The 22,038-nt window shown below is 43.1% G+C and overlaps 1 protein-coding gene across 1 annotated transcript in view; it reads left to right on the top strand.

Annotated features, from left to right (window-relative positions):
• ADCY2 (adenylate cyclase 2) overlaps positions 1–22,038 on the top strand; it is a 685,338-nt gene that overhangs the window by 173,043 nt on the left and 490,257 nt on the right. The window contains exons 4-5 of the mRNA XM_089654517.1: positions 3,208–3,357; positions 16,446–16,594. Coding sequence (XP_089510643.1) covers positions 3,208–3,357; positions 16,446–16,594 — 299 coding nt within the window. The remainder of the gene's footprint in view (positions 1–3,207; positions 3,358–16,445; positions 16,595–22,038) is intronic.

Below are 22,038 nucleotides of genomic sequence, written 5' to 3' on the forward strand. Positions count from 1 at the left end.
AGGAAAGAGATCTGTGTTGTTCATACTCACAGATCTCTTTCCTGTCGGTTGCTCCACTGATCGCTGGGTCTTGGCCATGAATCATTGGCAGGGACCCGGTGATTGACATCTACAGGAGCCAATGACAGCGCAGGTAGGTGGGCGCGCATCCCCTACTCGGAAATACAGAATCACATATATACACTCACCGGCCACTTTATTAGGTTCACCTTGCTAGTATCGGGTTGTACCCCCTGTTGCCTTCAGAACCGCCTTAATTCTTCGTGACATAGATTCAACAACATGTTGGAAACATTCCTCAGAGATGTTGGTCTATGTTGACTTAAGTTACTGTTGCCTCTCTATCATCTTCAACCAGCCGCCCCATTCTCTTCTGACCTCTGACATCAACAAGGTATTTTTGTCAACACAACTGCTGCTCGCTGGATATTTTCTTTTTTTCGGACCATTCTCCGTAAACCCTAGAGATGGTTGTGCATGTAAATCCCAGTAAATAAGCAATTTTTTAAATACTGAGACCAGACTGTCTGGCACTAACAACCATGCCACATTCAAAGTCACTTAAATCCCCTTTCGTCCTTGTTCTGGTGCTCAGTTTGAATTTCAGCAAGTTGTCTTCACCATGTCTAGCTGCTGCCATGTTTTTGGCTGATTAGCAATTTGTGTTACCAAGCAATTGAACAGGTGTACCTAATAAAGTGGCTGGTGCATGATTCTGCACAGAAAACTGCTATAGGGTGGTCGGCAAGCAGATAATCAGCTCAGACAGTGAAAAAGTCTCACATGTAGTATCGCCATACTTAGTAGCAGAATTTGTTTTTGGGTGTAATTTTAAGTATCCCTGTTCTGTGTGAGAGAAATATCTTAATAGATTGACAACTTTGTGTAAAATTTAATGTTAATTTTCTTTCTGCATTTTCCAAAAATTTGTGTCAAAAAATTAAGTCTTCAAAAGACTCACCAAGCCTTATAAAAAATACCTTTGGCTGTTTTGTTTCCAAAATTTGGTCATTTTGTGGGTGTTTCTGCTGTCCTGGTGCTCCAGGGCCTCCAAAAATGTGATGAGTAGTCAGGAAACTAGATGTGTAATTTATCCCCCATACTCAGAAGACATACCAGAATGTGTTTTGGGGTGTAATTATATGTACACCTATGTTGTGTGGGATAAATAACTTGTTAAAATGAAAATTTTGCTAAAATAAAACACATTTTATTTATTTTTTTAATTTTCCAAAAAATTGTGACAAAAAAATTACAACTTAAAAAAAACTCGCCATGCCTCTTACTGAATACCATGGACTGTCTACTTTCCAAAAAGAGTCATTTGGGGGTATTTGTACTGTCCTGGCATTTTAGGGCCTCAAGAAATGAGACAGGTAGTCAGTACATCAGCACTGATCAATTTTCAAATATATATACCATAGTTTGTAGACTCTGTAACTTTCACACAGTCTAAACAATATTCACTGATTTGGGTTATTTTTACTAAAGAATGTAGCAGAATATATTTTGGCCTAAATTTATGAATAAAGATTTTTTTTTTAAATTTTTAACAGAAACTGAGAAAGTGTCTTGTTTTTGAAATTTTCCGTATTTATTATATCGCAAAAAATTAAAAAGCAGTGTTGATTAAATACCACCAAAAGAAAGCTCTATTTGTCAAAAAAAATTTATAAAAGTCTCTTTTGGGTACAGTATTGCATGACCACACAATTGTCATTCAAAGTGTGACAGCGCTGATAGCTGAAAATTGGCCTGGCAAGGAAGGGGGTGAAAGTGTGCAGGTGGATAAAAAGGGATCACAGTCTTTACCAAGTAACTACAGACCTGTTACTTTAACTTCTATAGTTGGGAAGATACTGGAGAGTTTAATTTAAGACCACATAGATGAGTTGCTGTAAAAAAATATTTTAACCACTTTTAGGCCAACTGCCCGCAGTGTACTTTGGATGGGCGGCAGCTACAGGACCAGCGATGTACCCATATGTCGCTGGTCCTTTGTCAACACAGGGGGACACTGTGTGCCCAAGCAGGCAGGCAACCCTACCCCCCCCAATGAGAATCCCGGTAATCGGGACCCGGTGATCATGTGATCGCATAGCAATCACAATGGCATCAAAGCTTTTATAAATCAATCTGATTCATAAAAGCTTTGCTTCTATTCCTGTTGAGCTGTGATTGGTCCACAGCTTTCACATGGTACAAAACTGTTGTGAATATCCTAGTACCATGTGATCTCTGATAAGTCACAGATTTCACACGTAGTAAGCAATGATGTCAAAAGTGACATCTTGCTTACACCTATTCATGTGATCACTGATTGGTCAATCAGTGATCACATGATCAGGACTTCACACACAGGTTCCGTACAGTGATCGGTGTTCCGCTGTGTCCAGAGGACACAGCGGGCACTAGATCGTGGTGCAGTGCGCTCCCAGGTAGCGCGCAAAGTCCAAAATGGCGGGCGCCGTTTATGAACGGCAACCCGCCCCTGCACTGCCACCGTCCGGCCTTTTATATACAACGGCCGGACAGGAAGTGGTTTAAACATATATTTATTAGTACTTTAAATAAAATTGATTTTAAAAAATAAGAAAACATACCATTAATTTAAAAGACTAATCAACACAAAGGGCACAGTATGGGAAAGGGGGTGGCAGAAGGGCATAGTATAGGTTCTGGGACACTGTCTTGGCCATCCTGGGACAGCTTGGTATAAAGCGTGATTATCCCAGCAAATCCAGGATAGTTGGCAAGTATGATGTAAAGCAAGATTATCATGGGGCCCGCATGCACCTGGGCAGTGACCAGGTGTGTCCATGCATTAAGACAGCCCTGGGTGAACCTCTTAAATAGATACTGCCTGGAGCCTTCCTCAAAATATTTTTATGTGGCATTTTTCAGAAGTCAGGTGAGCAGTGGAAAGAAGAAACAAACATAGCACATTTAACATCAGTTGTTAGAGTTAACGCATTTATATCAACTTGATCTTGGTGTAATTAATGTTTTATTACTACACTTTGATGACAAGGGTGGATATAATGTAATGCCATTGTTAGTTTTTTTTTTAAAGGCTTCACGTAATATATACGTTAAATTAAATTAGGATTTGAGAAGTACAGTAACAGTAATACAAACTTTCTAAGTGAGTATTCTGCATAATATTTAAGGAAAACATGGCTGATGATAACATTTCCTATTTTGTAGATAATGGCAAACATGATTATTTTTATCTGTGGCAACTTGGCAGGCGCCTACCACAAACATCTTATGGAGCTTGCGCTGCAGCAGACATATCAAGATACATGCAATTGCATTAAGTCTCGCATCAAACTGGAATTTGAAAAACGTCAACAGGTAATTAATATTTTTATTAGATAATTTACTCAAACAGTCTCTTACTGGCTAGCAATGTTAACCCACCCTTTTCAAATTTTTGTGGATTTAAAAGTGAATTGTTCACGTGATATCCAAGATGTTAAAGAAGTAATATGCATAAAATAATGTTTAATTAATATTAATAATTTCCACTCATTAGTAATTTTTGTGCTTACATTGTATGGTAAATATATAGCATATTATAAAAATGATCAGTTAATCCATTTGTGAAAACCATTTTTATATGTTGACTTGATATGTTTACATAACTCTGCAGGTGGGTATACACATGGAATTTAGTAAAGGAAATGAAATGGTGTAACAGCTAACATGCAAACAGTTAAGATTTGCTGGAGCTCTTGGTTAAGGAATCAGGTACAGAAGCTTGGAAGTTACAAAAAATTTGCAAAATCTTAGCAAATATTATCCCAGGATGTTAGTAACAATATCTGCAAAATTACATCCTACTTACTAATGCTGCACGATAACATTTTTGTTGTCAGGCATTCATGATGGGAATGCAGGTTGTTTCTGAGACTGGTAACCATGCAGCAACAAGAACCCTCCTTCTGTGTCCAAAAGTGACAGAAAAAAACCCTCAAGAGAGGTTCAGGGATACTGCTTTAAAGGTTTGGCAGTGCTAAACCTCCCACTATTTGCACAAAGACACTTTAACCACTTGCCCTCCTGAGGATTTACCCCCCCCCCCCTTCCTGACCAGGTCATTTTTTGCGCTATGGCACTTTAACTGACAATTGCGCGCTCATGCAATGCGGCACCCAAATGAAATTTATGTCCTTTTTTTCCCACAAATTGCGCTTTCGGTGGTATTTGATCGCATGTGAGTTTTTTATTTTTTGCTCTATAAAAGAAAGACCAACAATTTTGAGAAAAAAAAAATATTTTTGACTGCTGTTAAACATGTCCAGTAAAAATGTTTTTAAAAAATCTAATTTCATCATAAATTTAGGCCAAAATGTATTCTGCTACGTCTGCTAAAAAAAAAAATCCCAATATATGTAAATTAATTGGTTTACGGGAAAGTTATAGCATTTATAAATGGCAGTATATACAGTGAGGAACATAAGTATTTGAACACCCTGCGATTTTGCAAGTTCTCCCACTTAGAAATCATGGAGGGGTCTGAAATTCACATTGTAGGTGCATTCCCACTCTGAGAGACAGAATGAAAAAAAAAATCAGGAAATCAGATTGTATGATTTTTAAAGAATGTATTTGTCTTGCACTGCTGAACATAAGTATTTGAACACCTGAGAAAATCAGTGTTAATATTTGGTACAGAAGCCTTTGTTTGCAATTACAGAGGTCAAACGTTTCCTGTAGTTCTTGACCAGCTTTGCACACACTGCAACAGGGATTTTGACCCACTCCTCCACACAGATCTCCTCTAGATCTGTCAGGTTTCGGGGCTGTCGCTGACCAAAACAGAGTTTCAGCTCCCTCCAAAGATGTTCTATTGGGTTTAGGTCTGGAGACTGGCTAGGCCACTCCAGAACTTTGATATGCTTCATACGGAGCCACTCCTTGGTTATCCTGGCTGTGTGCTTCGGGTCGTTGTCATGTTGGAAGACCCAGCCACGACCCATCTTCAATGATCTGACTGAGGGAGAATGAGGTTGTTGCTCAAAATCTCACAATAAATGGCCCCATTCATCCTCTCCTTAATACAGTGCAGTCGTCCTGTCCCCTTCGCAGAAAAGCACCCCCAAAGCATGATGTTACCACACCCATGCTTCACAGTAGGGATGGTGTTCTTCACAGTAGGGATGCAACTTTCTTATCATCAGTGATACCCCACAAGGTGAGATCTTGCATGTGTTGACCCCACTGTTGCTTCTTCTCCAGACTACCCTGAGTAGATTCTGTGCGGGAGCACAAAGAACTTTTCTACCAACACTTTTGCCACAGTGGATGCTTGCTGGTTCTTTGTGGGGAACACCTGAACATATCTAGTACCGTGATCTGTCACCACTAGGACATTCCCCTGTCCACTAGAATTGGGTTTTAGAAAAAAGATATCAATACACACCAGCTCCATTGATCCTTGGCTCTGTAGATGACCCAAGGGGGCGGTTTGTTTTGGCAACATCTTCCTTTGTATACAGCTGACACAGGTGCAACAGTACACCTCTACTTCAGATTTCATATGTGGCCAATAGAACTGGTCTCTCACCAACAGGTATGTTCTTTTCTGCCCCAGATGCCTCTGATTGTCATGCAGTGACTTCTAAACCATTTTTCTGAATTTTGTGGGTAAAAAGAGCTGCTATAGATCTTCACTTCGGTCTGAGGGGCCCCTTCGGTGGACCACCTGTAAGGAACCGCCTGGCGGTACCTCTAGCAGCCCACTGGTCAGGCTTCCTCAGAGCACGGAGTCTAAGTCCCGATTCACTTGTTCACCAGGGCCCCTGATGGTGGGGATGGACTTGGAGTGAACCGAGACCAGGTCGCAGGCCCCGGGTATACCCACCAGTGGTAGAGGAGCTCGCCAGAGGTTCCTGCAGGGTGGGAGCCTGATTTGAGGAGGCCGGGAGATCCCGACAGGATGGACGGATGGAGGGATGAGCAGGTGCAAGGTCAGACAAGCTGAGTCGGTAGCCGTGGGGTCGGTGCGGTACAAAGCAGCGGGCAGAGAATGGTCGGGTCACACGCCAGGTCAGCAACAAGAGGTCAGATCCATAAGGGGGCATCCAGGAGCGAGGTCAGGCAAGCCAAGGGTCAGGACAGGAGAGATCAGCAAGGTCAGCGTAATCTGGGTCAGCAACAAACGTAAGTACACAGGTAACAGGAACAGGTGTCTGATAAGACCATATGGCAACCAGTGACAGCACAGGGGGGATTTAAATACCGCGCCCTGCGCTGTCATTGGTGCCAGGCGCGCACCCTAGTGCGCATGCGCGAGCTCTGTCGTCGCGGCCGGCCAGGACCTAGCGCCCGCATCCCCGTGCGAGTTGGCATACTGCGCCTGCGCCGGGACCAGTGCCGCGGCGATCCCTGACATTGCCCCCCCCCTACGAGCAACCTCTGGGGGGGGCAACTGATCTCTCCACCGCGGGTGGCCACGAAAAAACTCCCGTAAAAGTCTAGGAGCATGAACATTTTGGGCCGGTTCCCAGGAGTTCTCCTCTGGACCATAGCCCTTCCATTTGATCAAGAACTGGGTCTGGCCCCCCCTCTTTCGGCAATTTAGGATTGCTTCCACCTCAAATTCTTCCTGCTCTTCAATGGTTATAGCTTCCGGAGGTCTGGACTCCCGATCTGGGAATGGATCTGGTACGACTGGTTTCAGCAGAGATACATGAAACACTGGGTGGATTTTGAAGGTCTTTGGAAGAATAAGCTCATATGCCACTTTGTTAATCATCCGCTTCACACAGAATGGGCCCACAAACTTCGGTCCCAGTTTTTTCAAGGGACACAACATTTTCAGGTTCGTTGTTGCCAACCAGACTTGGTCCCCGGGTTGCAACACCAGTTCTCCCCTTCGCTTCTTATCAAAGGCCCTTTTGTTATCTTCCTGGGCTCTAGAAATAGCTTCCTGAAGTAACTTGTTATTGGAAGAAAAAAAGTGAGAGTGCTTTGAGTGGCTGGAACTGAACTCTCAGCGACGAGATCGGGTAGAAAAGTGAGGTGAAACCCGTAATTTGCAAAAAACGGAGATTGCCCCGTGGTTGAATGATTTGCATTATTGTAGGCGAATTCTGCCAAAGGTAAGAGTGCCAGCCAATTATCCTGCAGGAAGGGCGTGTAGCATCTCAGATACTGTTCCAGTGTCTGGTTGGTTCTTTCCATCTGCCCATTGGTCTGTGGGTGAAAAGCAGGGGAGAGGGACAATTTGATACCCAATGCCTTGCATAACGCTTTCCAGAATTTGGAGGTAAACTGGACTCCTCGGTCCGAGACGATATCTTCCGGGACTCCGTGCAACCTTACCACTTCTCGTATGAAGATCTGTGCGGTCTCAAGAGCCGATGGCGTATTCTTCAGGGGTAGGAAGTGGGCCATCTTTGACAAGCATTCCACGATCACGAGGTTCGCGGTGTGGCCCTGGGACGGAGGAAGTTCGACTATGAAGTCCATCGCAATCATTTGCCATGGCCGATCGGGTATATGTAGTGGACGTAGCAACCCCCAGGCCTTGCTTCTAGGCGGCTTGTTCCCTTGACAAATGGCACAGAATTTGACGTAGCGTTCGCAGTCCTTGGTCATGCTTGGCCACCAAAACGTGAGCTTGAGCAGCTCAAGAGTCTTCGCCAGCCCAAAGTACCCTGCCATTGGATGATCGTGGCAATGTCCCAGGACCAATGTTCGGACCTCTTCCGGCACCACGATTAACCCCTCCATCCATACGAGTCCTCCCTTGCTCTAGAGGGACACCCCAGGTGGGGTTGGCATATCCATAGATGCGTCCTGCAGTCTAGAATGAAGTTCCGTTTGGAGGGCGAGGAAGTTCCCTGAAGATAGGATAGTATCGGGTTTTGGCTCTTCCTTAGGATCCTCAAACATGCGTGAGAGAGCATCGGGCTTCGTGTTCTTGGAACCAGGTCTGTACGTTATGTGGAAGGAGAATCGAGAGAAGAAGAGCGCCCACCTCACCTGACGCAGTCGTAAGCATTTCGCCGTTCTCAAATACTCCAAATTCTTATGGTCTGTGAAAATCAGGATCGGATGCATGGTTCCTTCCAGCAGATATCTCCATTCTTCCAATGCGGTTTTAATAGCCAATAATTCTCAATCACCAATGTCATAATTCCTTTCGGCCGGTGAAAGTTTCCTTGAGAAGAATGCCACAGGGTGCAGAAGTTCCTTGGTGCCTTTCCTCTGGGACAGGATGGACCCTACTGCGTTCTCTGATGCGTCCACCTCCAGAACATAAGGCAGAGAGGCGCCCGGATGACCGAGAATGGGAGCAGTGGTAAATAATTTTTTTAGAGACTCAAAGGCTGCCTGGGCCTCAGGCATGCATTTGAAACGGATCCCTTGTTTGGTTAATTGAGTTATGGGGGAGACCAGACCAGAGAAGTTCTTGATAAACTTCCTATAGAAGTTAGCGAATCCAACAAAGCGTTGGACGCCCTTCTTATCTGTGGGAACCGGCCAATCCAGAATTGCCGAGACCTTTTGAGGGTCCATCGCAACCCCCGTGGTGGAAATGATTAGTCCCAAAAATGCAATACTGTGCTGTTCGAAGCTGCACTTGTCAGCTTTGGTGTACAGCCCGTGTAGGTGTAACCATTCCAATACCTTCGTCACATGATCCCTATGAGCCTCAAGTGAGGGCGAAAATATTAGTATGTCGTCTAGATAGACAATTACAAAAACGTCAAGGTAGTCCCAGACTATGTCGTTAACGAAGTGTTGGAACATGGCTGGGGCATTGCAGAGTCCAAATGGCATGACCAGGTACTCGAAATGGCCAAATCGAGTGCGGAATGCTGTTTTCCACTCGTCCCCCTCCCTTATACGAACCAGATTGTATGCACCTCTCAGATCTAATTTTGTAAAAATAACTGCGGATTTCAGGCTCTGGAAGAGTCCTGGGACCAGGGGCAATGGATAGCGATTCTTAATTGTGACCTTATTTAGTTCGCGATAGTCAATGCAGGGTCTCAGGGATTTATCTTTCTTTTCTACAAAGAAAATTCCAGCCCCCGCTGGTGAAGTGGAGGGGCGGATGAACCCTTTTTGGAGGTTCTCATCAATGTAATCCTTGAGAACCCCCAATTCAAACTCTGACAAAGGAAAAATTCGGCCAAATGGAATCTCGGAACCGGGTAAAAGGTCATTGGGGCAATCATACGGGCGGTGAGGAGGCAGGGAGTCTGCCCCCCGTTTGCTGAAGACATCTAAAGAGCCGTGGTAGGCCGCTGGAATGACCTGTCTTAGGTTGGAGTCTCCTTCTGAGCACAGAAGAACTTGGGGAGTTGTGGGGCCTGATGCGTGACAGTGTTCCTGAAAATATGGGGAGCGAAACTGAACAGACCCGGTCTCCCAGTCAATTTGGGGATTGTGGACCCGCATCCAAGGGAGCCCCAAAATGACTGGGAAAAGGGGTGACGCGATGACGTCTAAATGAAGGAGTTCCTGATGTTGGCGTGCTATTGTGGTAGGAATAAGAGAGGTCTCTTGATCGACTAACCCCGACTTAATTCGGGAACCATCGGCCAGAAATACATTAAGGCCCTGTTCTCTGAGCTGTAAGGGGATCTCCTGCTGATGTGCGAAGTCTTAATCCAAGAAGCAACTGCATGCCCCAGAGTCAATTATGGCTGTCACCTCCATGATACTTCCTGGAAGCTGGAAGGAGAGGGGTACAGCTAAGTAACTGGACTGTCTAATATTCCCAACAGATAAAGAAGAAAAGGTAGAGGTAGACTTACTCGCTTTCAGTGGACAGGAACGTACCATGTGACCGGCTTCTCCACAGTATAGGCAGAGGTTTTTGGACCGTCTTCGCTGGCGTTCCTTGGGAGATAGCGTAGGCCGAGCCAGACCCAGCTGCATGGGATCATGGGTGTCCACAGGATCTGGAGTCCGGTTTCCCACTGATGTAGGTTGGGCTGCCCCCCGGACCAGGGCCCATGTAATTCCCTGACCCTGGCTGGACCTCTCAAACCTGCGCTCCCGCAATCTGTGGTCTATTTGGATCGCCAAAGAAATGAGGTCTTCCAAGAAAACAGGCAAGCCCCCCCATGGCCAGCTCATCCTTTAGAGCTTCAGAGAGCCCAATGCGGAATTGGTGGCGTAGGGCGGCATCGCTCCACCGAGTATCTCCCATCCATCGTCTAAATTCAGAAGCGTATTCTTCCGCTGCCCGGAGGCCCTGTCTAAGGGAGTATAGGGCCGATTCGGCAGAAGCTGCCCGCTGCGGATCGTCATAGAGTATGGCCATCGCTTCGAAAAAGTCTTTTACCGTTCCTAGGTGCGGTACGTGGTTCTCCATCAATCGATGGGCCCAATCCTGGGGTTCATCCTGGAGTAACGAAATTATGAACCCCACTTTAACCGACCCTGTAGTGAATGTGCGTGGCTGCAAATTGAAATAGAGGAGACAGGAGCTCCGGAAGGCCCTAAAACGTGCACGGTCTCCGCGGAAGCATTCCGGTAGGGGAACACGGGGTTCGTCCATAGGTAGTGCGGCAGAAGCTCCCGTGGCTGGCCCAGGAGATTCCCCAGACGGGGCAGGAGAGACTGGGGCCTGGGAGGTGGTGTCAGATACGGTCAGTGTGTGGAAGCGGTTTTCCAGATGAGTGTATTTGTTTTGCAAGGCCGAGACGGCCTGGGTCAGGGCTGCCAGGTGCCGGCATATGTCCTCCAATGGGTAGGGTCCTCCTCCAGACTCTGTCAGGGCCGTATGGTACTGTAAGGAACCGCCTGGAGATACCTCTAGCAGCCCACTGGTCAGGCTTCCCCAGAGCGCGGAGTCTAAGTCCCAGTTCACTTGTTCACCAGGGCCCCTGATGGTGGGGATGGACTTGGTGCGAACCGAGACCAGGTCGCGGCCCCCGGGTATACCCACCAGTGGTAGAGGAGCGCGCCAGAGTTTCCTGCAGGGTGAGAGCCTGATGTGAGGAGGCCGGGAGATCCCGACAGGATGGACGGATGGATGGATGGAGGGATGAGCAGGTGCAAGGTCAGACAAGCTGAGTCGGTAGCCGTGGGGTCAGTGCGGTACAAAGCAGCGGGCAGAGAATGGTCGGGTCACACGCCAGGTCAGCAACAAGAGTTCAGATCCATAAGGGGGCATCCAGGAGTGAGGTCAGGCAAGCCAAGGGTCAGGACAGGAGAAATCAGCAAGGTCAGCGTAATCCGGGTCAGCAACAAACGTAAGTACACAGGTAACAGGAACAGGATTCAGATAAGACCATACGGCAACCAGTGACAGCACAGGGGGGATTTAAATACCGCGCCCTGCGCTGTCATTGGTGCCAGGCGTGCACCCGCGGACCCTAGTGCGAATGTGCGAGCTCTGTCGCCGCGGCCGGCCAGGACCTAGCGCCCGCATCCCCGTGCGAGTTGGCATACTGCGCCTGCGCCGGGACCAGCGCCGCGGCGATCCCTGACACCACCCCTTCCCTCAGTTCCAATCTATCCCACTCTCAATGGACAGTCTTACCATCAAGAGGATCTTCAACTCACAAGAAATCGGGTTGCTCCTTTATGAGGGCTCTGCTCATAAGCTGACAGAGTGGATCTTGATTCTGAGTCTCTTGCATATCTTTGGTGTGAGCTGTGGTAACTCTTCACCTTTCAACTGCAGGTAGCAGTGGATAAATGGTTAGCACTTCCGCCTAACAGTACTAGGGGCATTGGTTCGAATCCCAACCACGGCACCACCTGCCTAGAGTTTGCATGTTCTCCCAGTGCCTGCATGGGTTTCCTTCAGGTACCCTGGTTTCCTCCCACACTCCAAAGACATGCTGGTAGGTTGATTGGCTCCTGTCTAAATTGACCCTAGTATGTGTATGTCTGAATGTAAGTTACAGACTATAGATTGTATGCCCCTTGAGGGTTAAGGACTGATGTGAATGTACAATATACAGTATATGTAAAGCACTGCATAAATTGACAGTGCTATATAGGTACCTGTAATAAATAATAATAAATAGATACATTGCAATAATATGATGTGATGAAGGCACTCCGGGCTCCCACCACTGCAGCATATGTCACCCCTTTGACTGTGTACTCAGCTCCTTGACTCATGGCCTGTACCTCCTCAGGGCATACCTGCAGCCAGTTTGGTCCAGTGTAATGGTGGCCATGGGGTCTTCTAAGTAGAGCATCTGCATCCTTATTCCCTGTTCCAGGTCTGTACTTCAGGCTGAAATGAAAGCCAGATAGCGCAGCCAGTCATCGGTGTCCAGTGGCATCTAGTTTAGCAGTGGTGAGCATATACAGTTGCAAGAAAAAGTATGTGAACCCCTTGGGATTACGTGGAGTTTTGCATGAATTGGGCATAAAATGTGCTCTGAACGTTATCTAAGTCACAACAATAGAAAAACACAGTCTGCTGAACATAATACTACACAAACATTAGATGTTGCCTTGGTTTAATTGCACATAACATGTAAATATTCACAGTGCAGGGAGGAAAAAGTATGTGAACCTTTGGACTTAATAACTGGTTGACCCTCCTTTGGCAGCAATAACCTCAACCAAACGTTTCCTGTAGTTGCAGATCAGACCTGCACAACGATCTGGAGTAATTTTGGACCACTCCTCTTCACAAAACTGTTTCAGTGTAGCAATATTCTTAGGATGTCTGGTGTGAATCGCTCTCTTAAGGTCATGCCACAGCATTTCAATCGGGTTGAGGTCAGGACTCTGACTGGGCCACTCCAGAAGGCATATTCTGTGCTGTTGCAGCCATTGTTTTGTTGAATTACTTGTATGCTTTGGGTCATTGTCCTGTTGCATCACCCATCCCCTGTAGAGCTTCAGTTGGAGGACAGATGGTCGTACGTTTTCCTGCAAAATGTCTTGATAAACTCTGGAATTCATTTTCCCATCAATGACAACAATCCGTCCAGGCCCTGAGGCAGCAAAGCAGCCCCAAACCATGATGCTCCCTCCGCCATGTTTTACAGTGGGGATGAGGTTTTGATGTTGGTGTGCTGTGCCTTTTTTTCTCCACACATAGTGTTGTGTGTTCTTCCCAAACAACTCAATCTTGGTTTCATCTGTCCACAGTATATTTTGCCAGTAGTGCTGTGGAACATCCAGGTGCTCTTTTGCAAACTTCAAACGTGCTGCAATATTCTTTTTGGACAGCAATGGCTTCCTCCGTGGTGTCCTCCCATGTACTCCATTCTTGTTTAATGTTTTCCTTATTGTAGATGTGTCAACAAAAATGTTAGCATGTGCCAGAGATTTCTGTAGGTCTTTAGCTGACACTCTGGGATTCTTCTTTACCTTATGCAGCATTCTGCGCTGTGCTCTTGCAGTCATTTTTACAGGACGACCACGCCTAGGGAGAGTAGCAACAGTGCTAAACTTTCTCCATTTGTAGACAGTCTGTCTTACCGTGGACACATAAACATCAAGGCTTTTGGAGATACTTTTATAACCCTTTCCAGCTTCATGCAAGTCAACAATTCTTGATCGTAGGTCTTCTGAGAGCTCTTTTCTGCGAGGCATGGTTCACATCAGACAGTGCTTCTTGAAACCAGTAAACCCAAAACAGGTGTGTGTTTTTTAAGGGCAGGACAGCTGTCAGCAACACATCCAATATCATCACACTGATTGGAGTCAAGGTTGGCTCACTCCTGGCTCCAATTAGCTCTGGGAGAAGTCATTAAGCTAGGGCCTCACATACTTTTTCCTCCCTGCACTGTGAATGTTTACATGTTATTTGCAATTAAACCATGGCAACATCTAATGTTTGTGTAGTATTATGTTCAGCAGACTGTGTTCTTTTTTGGTTGTGACTTAGATGACGTTCAGAGCACATTTTATGCCCAATTCATGAAAAACTCCACATAATCCCAAGGGGTTCACATACTTTTTCTTGAAACTGTATGTGCTTGCCCGTACATCCTGTGATGTACGGTTAACACTTTAAAAGCCCCCTATAGGTCATCAGTTCGGCATTACGGAGGAGGTCTGGTGCTAGAAATATTACTCTCACTCCAACATGCGCGGCGATATGCAACATGTGAAAATTTAAAAAAAAAAAGGATATGTGAGGCACTAACACAATCAAAACCTCTACATCACATGCAATGTGTTCACCACAATGTGTATTTTGATCTTCTGTGCCTTGATAACAAATCTTGCAATCGTGCTACCACAAATCCCCATCTCTGTAAGAAGTGCGCACACACCAACTATCCAGTGACCTCTATTTTACTAAAGGTCAACTAGAGCTTTAAGATAATGAATATCCGTCCAAAGCGGTTTTGCTCATCTGCAGATCTTCCACAATGACATAGATCTTCAATCATCGATTGAGAGACAACACAACATCAAGCCAAAAAAATGCTATAGTGTTGTATTTTATTATAAAGGTAAGCAAGGTAACAAAGTATTGTACTCACTTTTGTTTGTGCCCAAGCTCGGTTGACGTCTCATCCGGCACAAATCTTCCTGTTGGTAGAATGCACGCTGATCCCGAGGTGGCATGGCGGTGCTTTACTTGAAAGGCTGTGTACATTAGTGTTGAGGTTCAGCCCAAACAAAAGTGAGTGCAATAATTTTTATCTTTCACTTTAAGGAGAGCAGCTTTCACAGTTAGTTTTTTTACTCAAAAGCAGGCTTATCGCATAAAAACGTGTATCTCAATCATTGTTTTTATGCATAGGTGCCCTGGATGCTTGCATATACATTTGTACGTATGTATGTATGTATGTGGGGGTGGGGGGAGCTCAAAAAAAATTGGGGGAGGGGATTTTATGTGTTTGGGTGTAACTTTAATTTTTTACAATTAAAAAAAAAAAGAAAATTCTTACTTAACTTTCTTTTAACCACATAGGAGACAGAAAGTCCCCTATGTGATGATTTTCTTGGTGACAGGTGGCTGAAGCCACTGATAGTGTGAGTAAACCTCCCCCTCTCTCCGCTGTCAGGTTCCAATGAGGTGGAAGTGAAAGAAGTGAAAGGGTTAATAGAGGTACCTCCAGATGAATGTTGTCGCAAAGTCAAGTTGCAGGGCCCCTCAGGATAATGCGGCATCTTTGTGTCAGACACCTGAAGACAAGGTCTGCAGTCATAGGAAGAGCCTCCAAATGATGGGCTTTGCTTTTGATCTTGGTGAAAACACAGGTGCTGCTACTGCTGTGTGTTTAAGACCATGTGGTTCAGGTCTTCCTTCCGTTCCCCCTGAGTTTTCAAAACCCCTTCCAGAGACAGGAAGTGTAAATACATAATTATAGATAACACTGTATTATCAGCAGCTAACAGTAGAAGTTAGAAGATTCCTTTATACCAATGATATTTCTGTTTGAGACTAAAGATTATAAACTGAACATGAACCTCAGTTTTGAAATCACTACCAAACAGCTTTATGCAATTGCAAAGTTTTTTCGGCTCTACTAAGGAAGTAAAGATGGACCCAGTCATGGTAAAAACCATGTTAGTTTGTCACACCCCTGAGCTGCCTGCTAGGCACTTTGTAGATATGTGCACTACTTTGATTTTTGGAGATTCAGGTGTATACGGACCTCCAACTGCACATAGTAACGAATGTCAATGGATCCGAAAGAAAGTTATAATGAAATTGACGAATACATTTATTTCATTCGAATGACAACACATGATGCCATAGTAGTTCGGGCCCATGGGGACAATAATTTAATTTTCTAATTCGTTTGATCATTCTGATTCAAGTAAATTTGTTATTTAAATTGAATTTGTAAATGTCACAGTCAGTTGAGTTCCACAGTCTAATTCTTAGGTTTGAAAAATTTGGGACCACCAAATGTTGCATTATTTATTCTGTTGTGTCCAAAAATATTGAATAGTTTTGATATATAAATAATGAATCCACTCGAAATATCAAAACCAAAAACACTACACCTACAAAATCCAGTAGTATTTAAAAACAGAACCTGGTCAACCATATCCACATAGCTACTCATCTCTTACACTGCAGGGCATATGGACTCGTATTCTCCTACTGCTGGTATGTAATTTGCAGTGTCTGAAGCACACATATTCCTAGCTGATTTCTACAGTGATCAGAAAAGATTCAGCTGACATGAAGCTGGTATTTTAGATAAAGTACGGCTACAATCACCTCAGATAAAGTGCAGAAAATGTTATATTTATATAGGGGGATTTTTTGTATGAGTTTCTCCTTTGATGCAACATTTGTACTTTTATCATAAGCATTAGCTCACATGCAATGTTAGTTACATGCACCCTCGAGAAAGTCAGGATGTATACAAATAACACAGAGGTAACATTTTAATAACTCTAGTGGAGTCTGGAGCAAAAATATGGAAAAGCATAAAGGACAACATTTTAGTTTTATATAGTATCTTATAAAATTGGGATATTTTTGCCATACAAAATCTGCAAATTAAAGATAATATTTTTTCTTTTAGGAACGACTTTTACTTTCCTTGCTACCAGCTCACATTGCCATGGAAATGAAGGCAGAAATCATTCAAAGACTGCAGGGACCTAGGGCTGGACAGCTGGAAAACACAAATAACTTTCATAACCTCTATGTCAAAAGACACAGCAATGTGAGGTATATCTTCCCTTTTAATCTTTATTCTCATTTGTCCTGCAAAAGTAAGAGTATGCTGGTTTTAAATTTGAAGTACATACGGTATTATAAAAATGTAAGATTTTTGGGGGGCTTTCATGTACTCCGTCTGTTCAGTTTTCATTGTGGTTATGCCTTGCATTGTACCAATGGCACAGCAACAGGGGAGAAAATGTACTAAGGTAGGAATTTTATTACAAAAGATGATGATAGGGTGGAGAAATTAGAGTTAAAAACAACTTTAGTGTGATTTTATGACTTAGTACAAAAAGACATTTACAGTATGTAAAACAACAGTCATCTCCAACAAAAACACAATACACTATTCAGTGTAAAGACAGAATGGTGTATCACTTTTGTACATCGTTTTAAAAAAATTGGAAAAGTGCTCATACTCTAAGGCTAGGTTCACACCTATGAAGTTTGAGTTTGATCTGTTTCTGCAGTGCATTTTGCGTTTTTGCACATGCAGTTTTTATGTGTTTTTGCCGCATTTTTAATGCATTTTGCGTTTCTTCTTGTTGCTAGGCGGATTAAAACACAAAACGCATCAAAAACGCACTACATGCTTTTCTGACGCGTCTCTATTGAAGTCTATAGAACCAAAAATGCAATGTTTTGCGATTAAAAAAGTCCCTGACCCTTACCGAAAAACACACCAGGTAAAAAGGTGAAGATGTGAACCTGTCCCATAGTAAATCATGTTAAATGGACTGCTGTGCGTTTCTGAAAAAAGCTGCTGAAAACGCATAGGTGTGAACCTAGCCTAAAGCTGGCTACAAGTGGGCTGTTGAACAGGCTTGCTGGAAAACCAGCATCCAATCAGCACTGGCAGCCAATGGCTGCGAGTGATGATCAGTGTGTTCTGCAGAGTGGGGGCCCCCTGTCAGAAAACAAAGGCACAGCACGGAAGATCGCTACATTAACATCATCTGTGTTAGTACGGCTATCTCTCAGTTCTTTTTTTCATTCACCCTGCTGGATTGAATGAGAACAACTTCTTGTGTACCCAGTTTCAAAGACGAGAGCAAAAGAAATAGTCTGCCAAAATGGCAAACTTACATTAGAGTGCTAATGGGGACCTTGAATTTGAACAATGACTTGTCCTGGATCACAAATGATAATTCTGATTCAGACCTTTTACAAGCACTAGAATGTTATGGTGGTCCGTCTGGAGGACCAACATATTAAATGTCACAATTAGTAGGTATCCAAGTTACAAATCCTAACCTAGTACACCTAAAGCTAAAGTTGATCTTACCAGGACCTTTTATAAATCATAAATAATGTTATAGGAACATGTGTCTTATAGTATTTGTTTTTAATGTTCCCAGGATATTTCATATACTTTAATTTATAGAATCTTTTTTCAACAAGATTTCCTAAACTGTATGAGGACTCATAGGCTAGGATGGGGAGAAGTATTTGCATGGACACCTTAGCTAGCCTAGTCATAAGCATGTGAATTCAAATAGATGCTGTCATTCTAAACCCTAAAAAAAATGGAAGAGCTATTACCTGAGGCCCTGAATAAGTTATAGAAATTTAGAATTTTACATCAGTGTTCCCACTGCCAACTGGTCTGAATCCTCAGTCTTTGAACATCAGCTGCAAGCCACATAAAAACATAAAAGTTAGGTGTGGTCTGTGGGCCATAGTTTGGAGACCCCTGCTCCAAACTGTACTATTCTGTACTCTTTAAACTCTAATTAGCATATGCCACATTCTATATGGTCAAGGACAGTGGTGTTTTGAGTGCCTCTATTGTTAGCCATGTGCCAACACCCCTGGTTAAATCAGAAAAGGTGGAAATCATTCACATTCTCTTTCACTTGTATAAAAAACATAAAGGATAGGGTATATATATATATATATATATATATATATATATATATATATATTCAGTTAGGTCCATATATATTTGGACTCAGGCACAATTTTAGTTTTTTCAGGTATTTACCAAAACATATTCAAACTATAGTTATATAATGGATATGGGCTGAATGTGCACACACGCAGGTTTAATTTGAGGGTATGTACATCCAAATTGGAGGAAGGGTTTAGGAATTACAGCTCTTAAGATTAGCCACCCCCCCCTTTTTTAAGGGACCAAAAGTAATTGGACAGTTAAATCAAAAGCTGTTTCATGGCCAGGTGTGGGCTACTTTTTCGTTATTTATTCATCAATTAAGCAGGTAAAAGGTCTGAAGTTGATTCTAAGTGTGGTATTTACATTTCGAATCTATTGCTGTGATCCTACATCATGCATTCAAAGGAGCTGTCCATGCAAGTGAAACAGGCCATTGTAAGGCTTCAAAAATGACACAAATCCATCAGAGAAATAGAAGCAACATTAGGAGTGGCCAAATCAACAGTTTGGTACATTCCCAGGAAAGAATAATGCACTGGTGAGCTCAGCAACATAAAAAGTCTTGTACGTCCACAGAAGACAACAGTGGTGGATGATCGCAAGATCCTCTCTATGGTAATGAAAAACCCATTCACAACATCCAGACAAGTGAAGGACACTCTCCAGGACGTGGGCGTATCATTGTCAAAGTCTACAATCAAGGAGACTTCACTAGAGCAAATACAGAGGGTTCACCACAAGGTGCAAATCATTCATAAGCCTGAAGAATAGAAACGCCAGATTAGACTTTGGCAAAAAAAATCTAAAAAATCCAGACCAGTTCTGGAAAAGCATTCTTTGGACGGATGAAACTAAGATGAATCTATACCAGAAGAAAATAAACATGGTGGAGGCACTGTGATGGCATGGGCATGCATGACTTCCAGTGGCATTGGGTCATTGGTGTTTATTGATGATGTGACAGAAGACAGAAGCAGCCGGATGAATTCTGCAGTATTTAGAGGTATACTGTTAGCCCAGATTCAGCCAAATGCAGCAAAGTTGATTGGACAGCGCTTCACAGTACAGATGGACAATGATCCAAAACACACTGCAAAAGCAACCCAGGAGCTTTTGAAGGAAAAGAAGTGGAATATTCTGCAATGGCCGAGTCAATCGCCTGATCTCAACCCAATTGAGCATGCATTTCACTTGCTGAAGGCAAAACTAAAGGCAGAAAGACCCACAAATAAAGAGCAACTGAAGACAGCCGCAGTTAGAGCCTGGCAAAGCATCAGAAAGGAGGAAACCCAGTATTTGGTAATGTCCGTGGGTTCCAGACTTCAGGCAGTCATTGCCAGTAAAGGATTCTCAACAAAATATTAAAAATGAACATTTTATTAAGTGTTCTTGCATGGCACCACTTACTGTTATCTCACATAAATATTCTTATTATTATAGCCAAATTTACCACCCTAACTCCTCCCACAGTTTTTACACTACATAAACAGTAATATACCGAAACGTGCGAATTGTTCCCGATTGGTGTGCAATTACTTTGTGGAACGTTTCGCCAAATGGTTCAGGAAATATCTGCGTTTTTGTGGTGAAATTCGTCCCATAGGAATGAATGGCGGAATGTTCAAAACTAGAGTGGGAGCTGACAAAAGCTAGAGTGTGAGCTGAAAAATCAGGACATGATTTCTAAACTGCCATCACTCCCTCATTTTCAAGCCCACCTACACAAATCGTATATAAAAATGTTCAGCTATCCCTGCTGCCACTAAAAATGTCCACGGCTAAGCCATAGTCCTGATAGTTTTCACAATATGACCATTTGTTTGTATCTCACGCCGCCCATTGACATTTATTGAAACTCCACTCTAGCCACCTCAAATTTGAAGGGCAATTTCTAAACTGCGACTGTGCCTTCATTTTTAATATTTCAGAGAAATATGTATGCATCAAAATGTAGGTCTGGGTCTTGTGATTCTCACAATATAAAGCTCTTCACTGTAGGATTTATAGTTTTTAAAACTACGACCATTTGAAGACGCCAGTGAAGTGAACAATTTGGAGTAGTTTGTTTTTAACCTCTCTTCTCTGCCCTACTTGAAATCTAATTTTGAATTCGTGACAGTTTGGCCGGCTTCTGGTTAAAGGTTTGGAAATAAGTTTTCTACAGTAGAGAGTATTTGAGGTGATAATGCTGCTAATGTTTTTATCAATGTATGTTTTAATGTAACTGTGAAGCACTTTGGGCAACAACATTGCAATTAAATGTGCTATATAAATAACTAAAAGATGAAATGCATTTCTCACTCTATCAAGCTTGCCATGTGCACTTTTTAAATTCGATCAATCAATTTGTTAGTGTAATGTTTACTATCTTTACTCCAAACACTCCACACAGTTACTCTGCCCACTCCATAAAGTTACTCTGCCCAGTCCAACCTTTTCACAGTTACTCCAGCCACTCCAAACACACAACAGTTACTCAAGCCACTCCACCTAGTTACTCCGCCCCTCCAGTTGTAGACTACTGGTGGAGGCAAGAACACTTCACAAAATTTCCCCAGAAATTGTAGCTTTTCTAGTTTATGATTATATTCATTTGTGCAATTACTTTTGGTCCCTTGAAAAAGTGGGATAACTACTCTTAAGAGCTGTAATTCCTAAACCCTTCCTCAAATTTGGATGTACAGTACATACCCTCAAATTAAACCTGAGTGTGTGCACTTTCAGCTGATATCAATTATATAACTATATCTTGAATATGTTTTGGTAAATACCTGAAAAAAAACTAAAATTGTGCCTGTGTATATATATATATATATATATATATATACAGGCATATATATGTGTGTGTGTATATATAAATATATATATATATATATATATATATATATATATATACACACACACACACGAGGGCTGCAAGTATGAAAGCATTTTCTCTAACATATACAGGTGAGTCCTACCTCATCTCAGTATTTTACAATTGAAATACAAAGTGTTAGCCAAATGTTCCTCATCTTAGATGTACATTCCTAAAATAACAGATTATCTTCCAAAGAAGACTCCTTATCCACTTTGATCCCAGCACCCTAAACCTATATAAAACCCCTTACAGTGGATGTACACCTCTGATAGGAAATATGACCAAAGCAGATCCCCCTATAGTGTGAACTTTTTCAGCCTAGAGACTAGTGTCCAAATGTAATTTCTGTATGTTGCCCTGTTCCTCTGCTATCTGCATGAGTCACTTCTGACAAGTTTTCCTGACACCAAAAGGTAAAAAAGTGACAGGAGAGGGAGCTCCAGAAGACATAAGGAGAGAGATGCTATGCCCAGATATATTACCCATGGAGGTGGACTGATGGTGCTACTTGCTCCAAGTGTCCTCCCAACACAAGTACAGCTTAGAAGTAAAGATTGAAGAACTGGCAAATCATCTTTCTGTATGATTAGCTTTATTTTAGCGAATGAAGTGTATAGATAAAAATGGCTTACGTGTTTTGGCAATAAGTTTTAACCCCTCCACACCTAAGGGTAAAACAAATCTTAATGCTTAAGC

Source organism: Staurois parvus, unplaced genomic scaffold (genome assembly GCF_062004578.1).
Source record: "Staurois parvus isolate SC_StPar_1 unplaced genomic scaffold, SC_StPar_1.0 ptg000772l, whole genome shotgun sequence".
NCBI lineage: Eukaryota > Metazoa > Chordata > Amphibia > Anura > Ranidae > Staurois > Staurois parvus.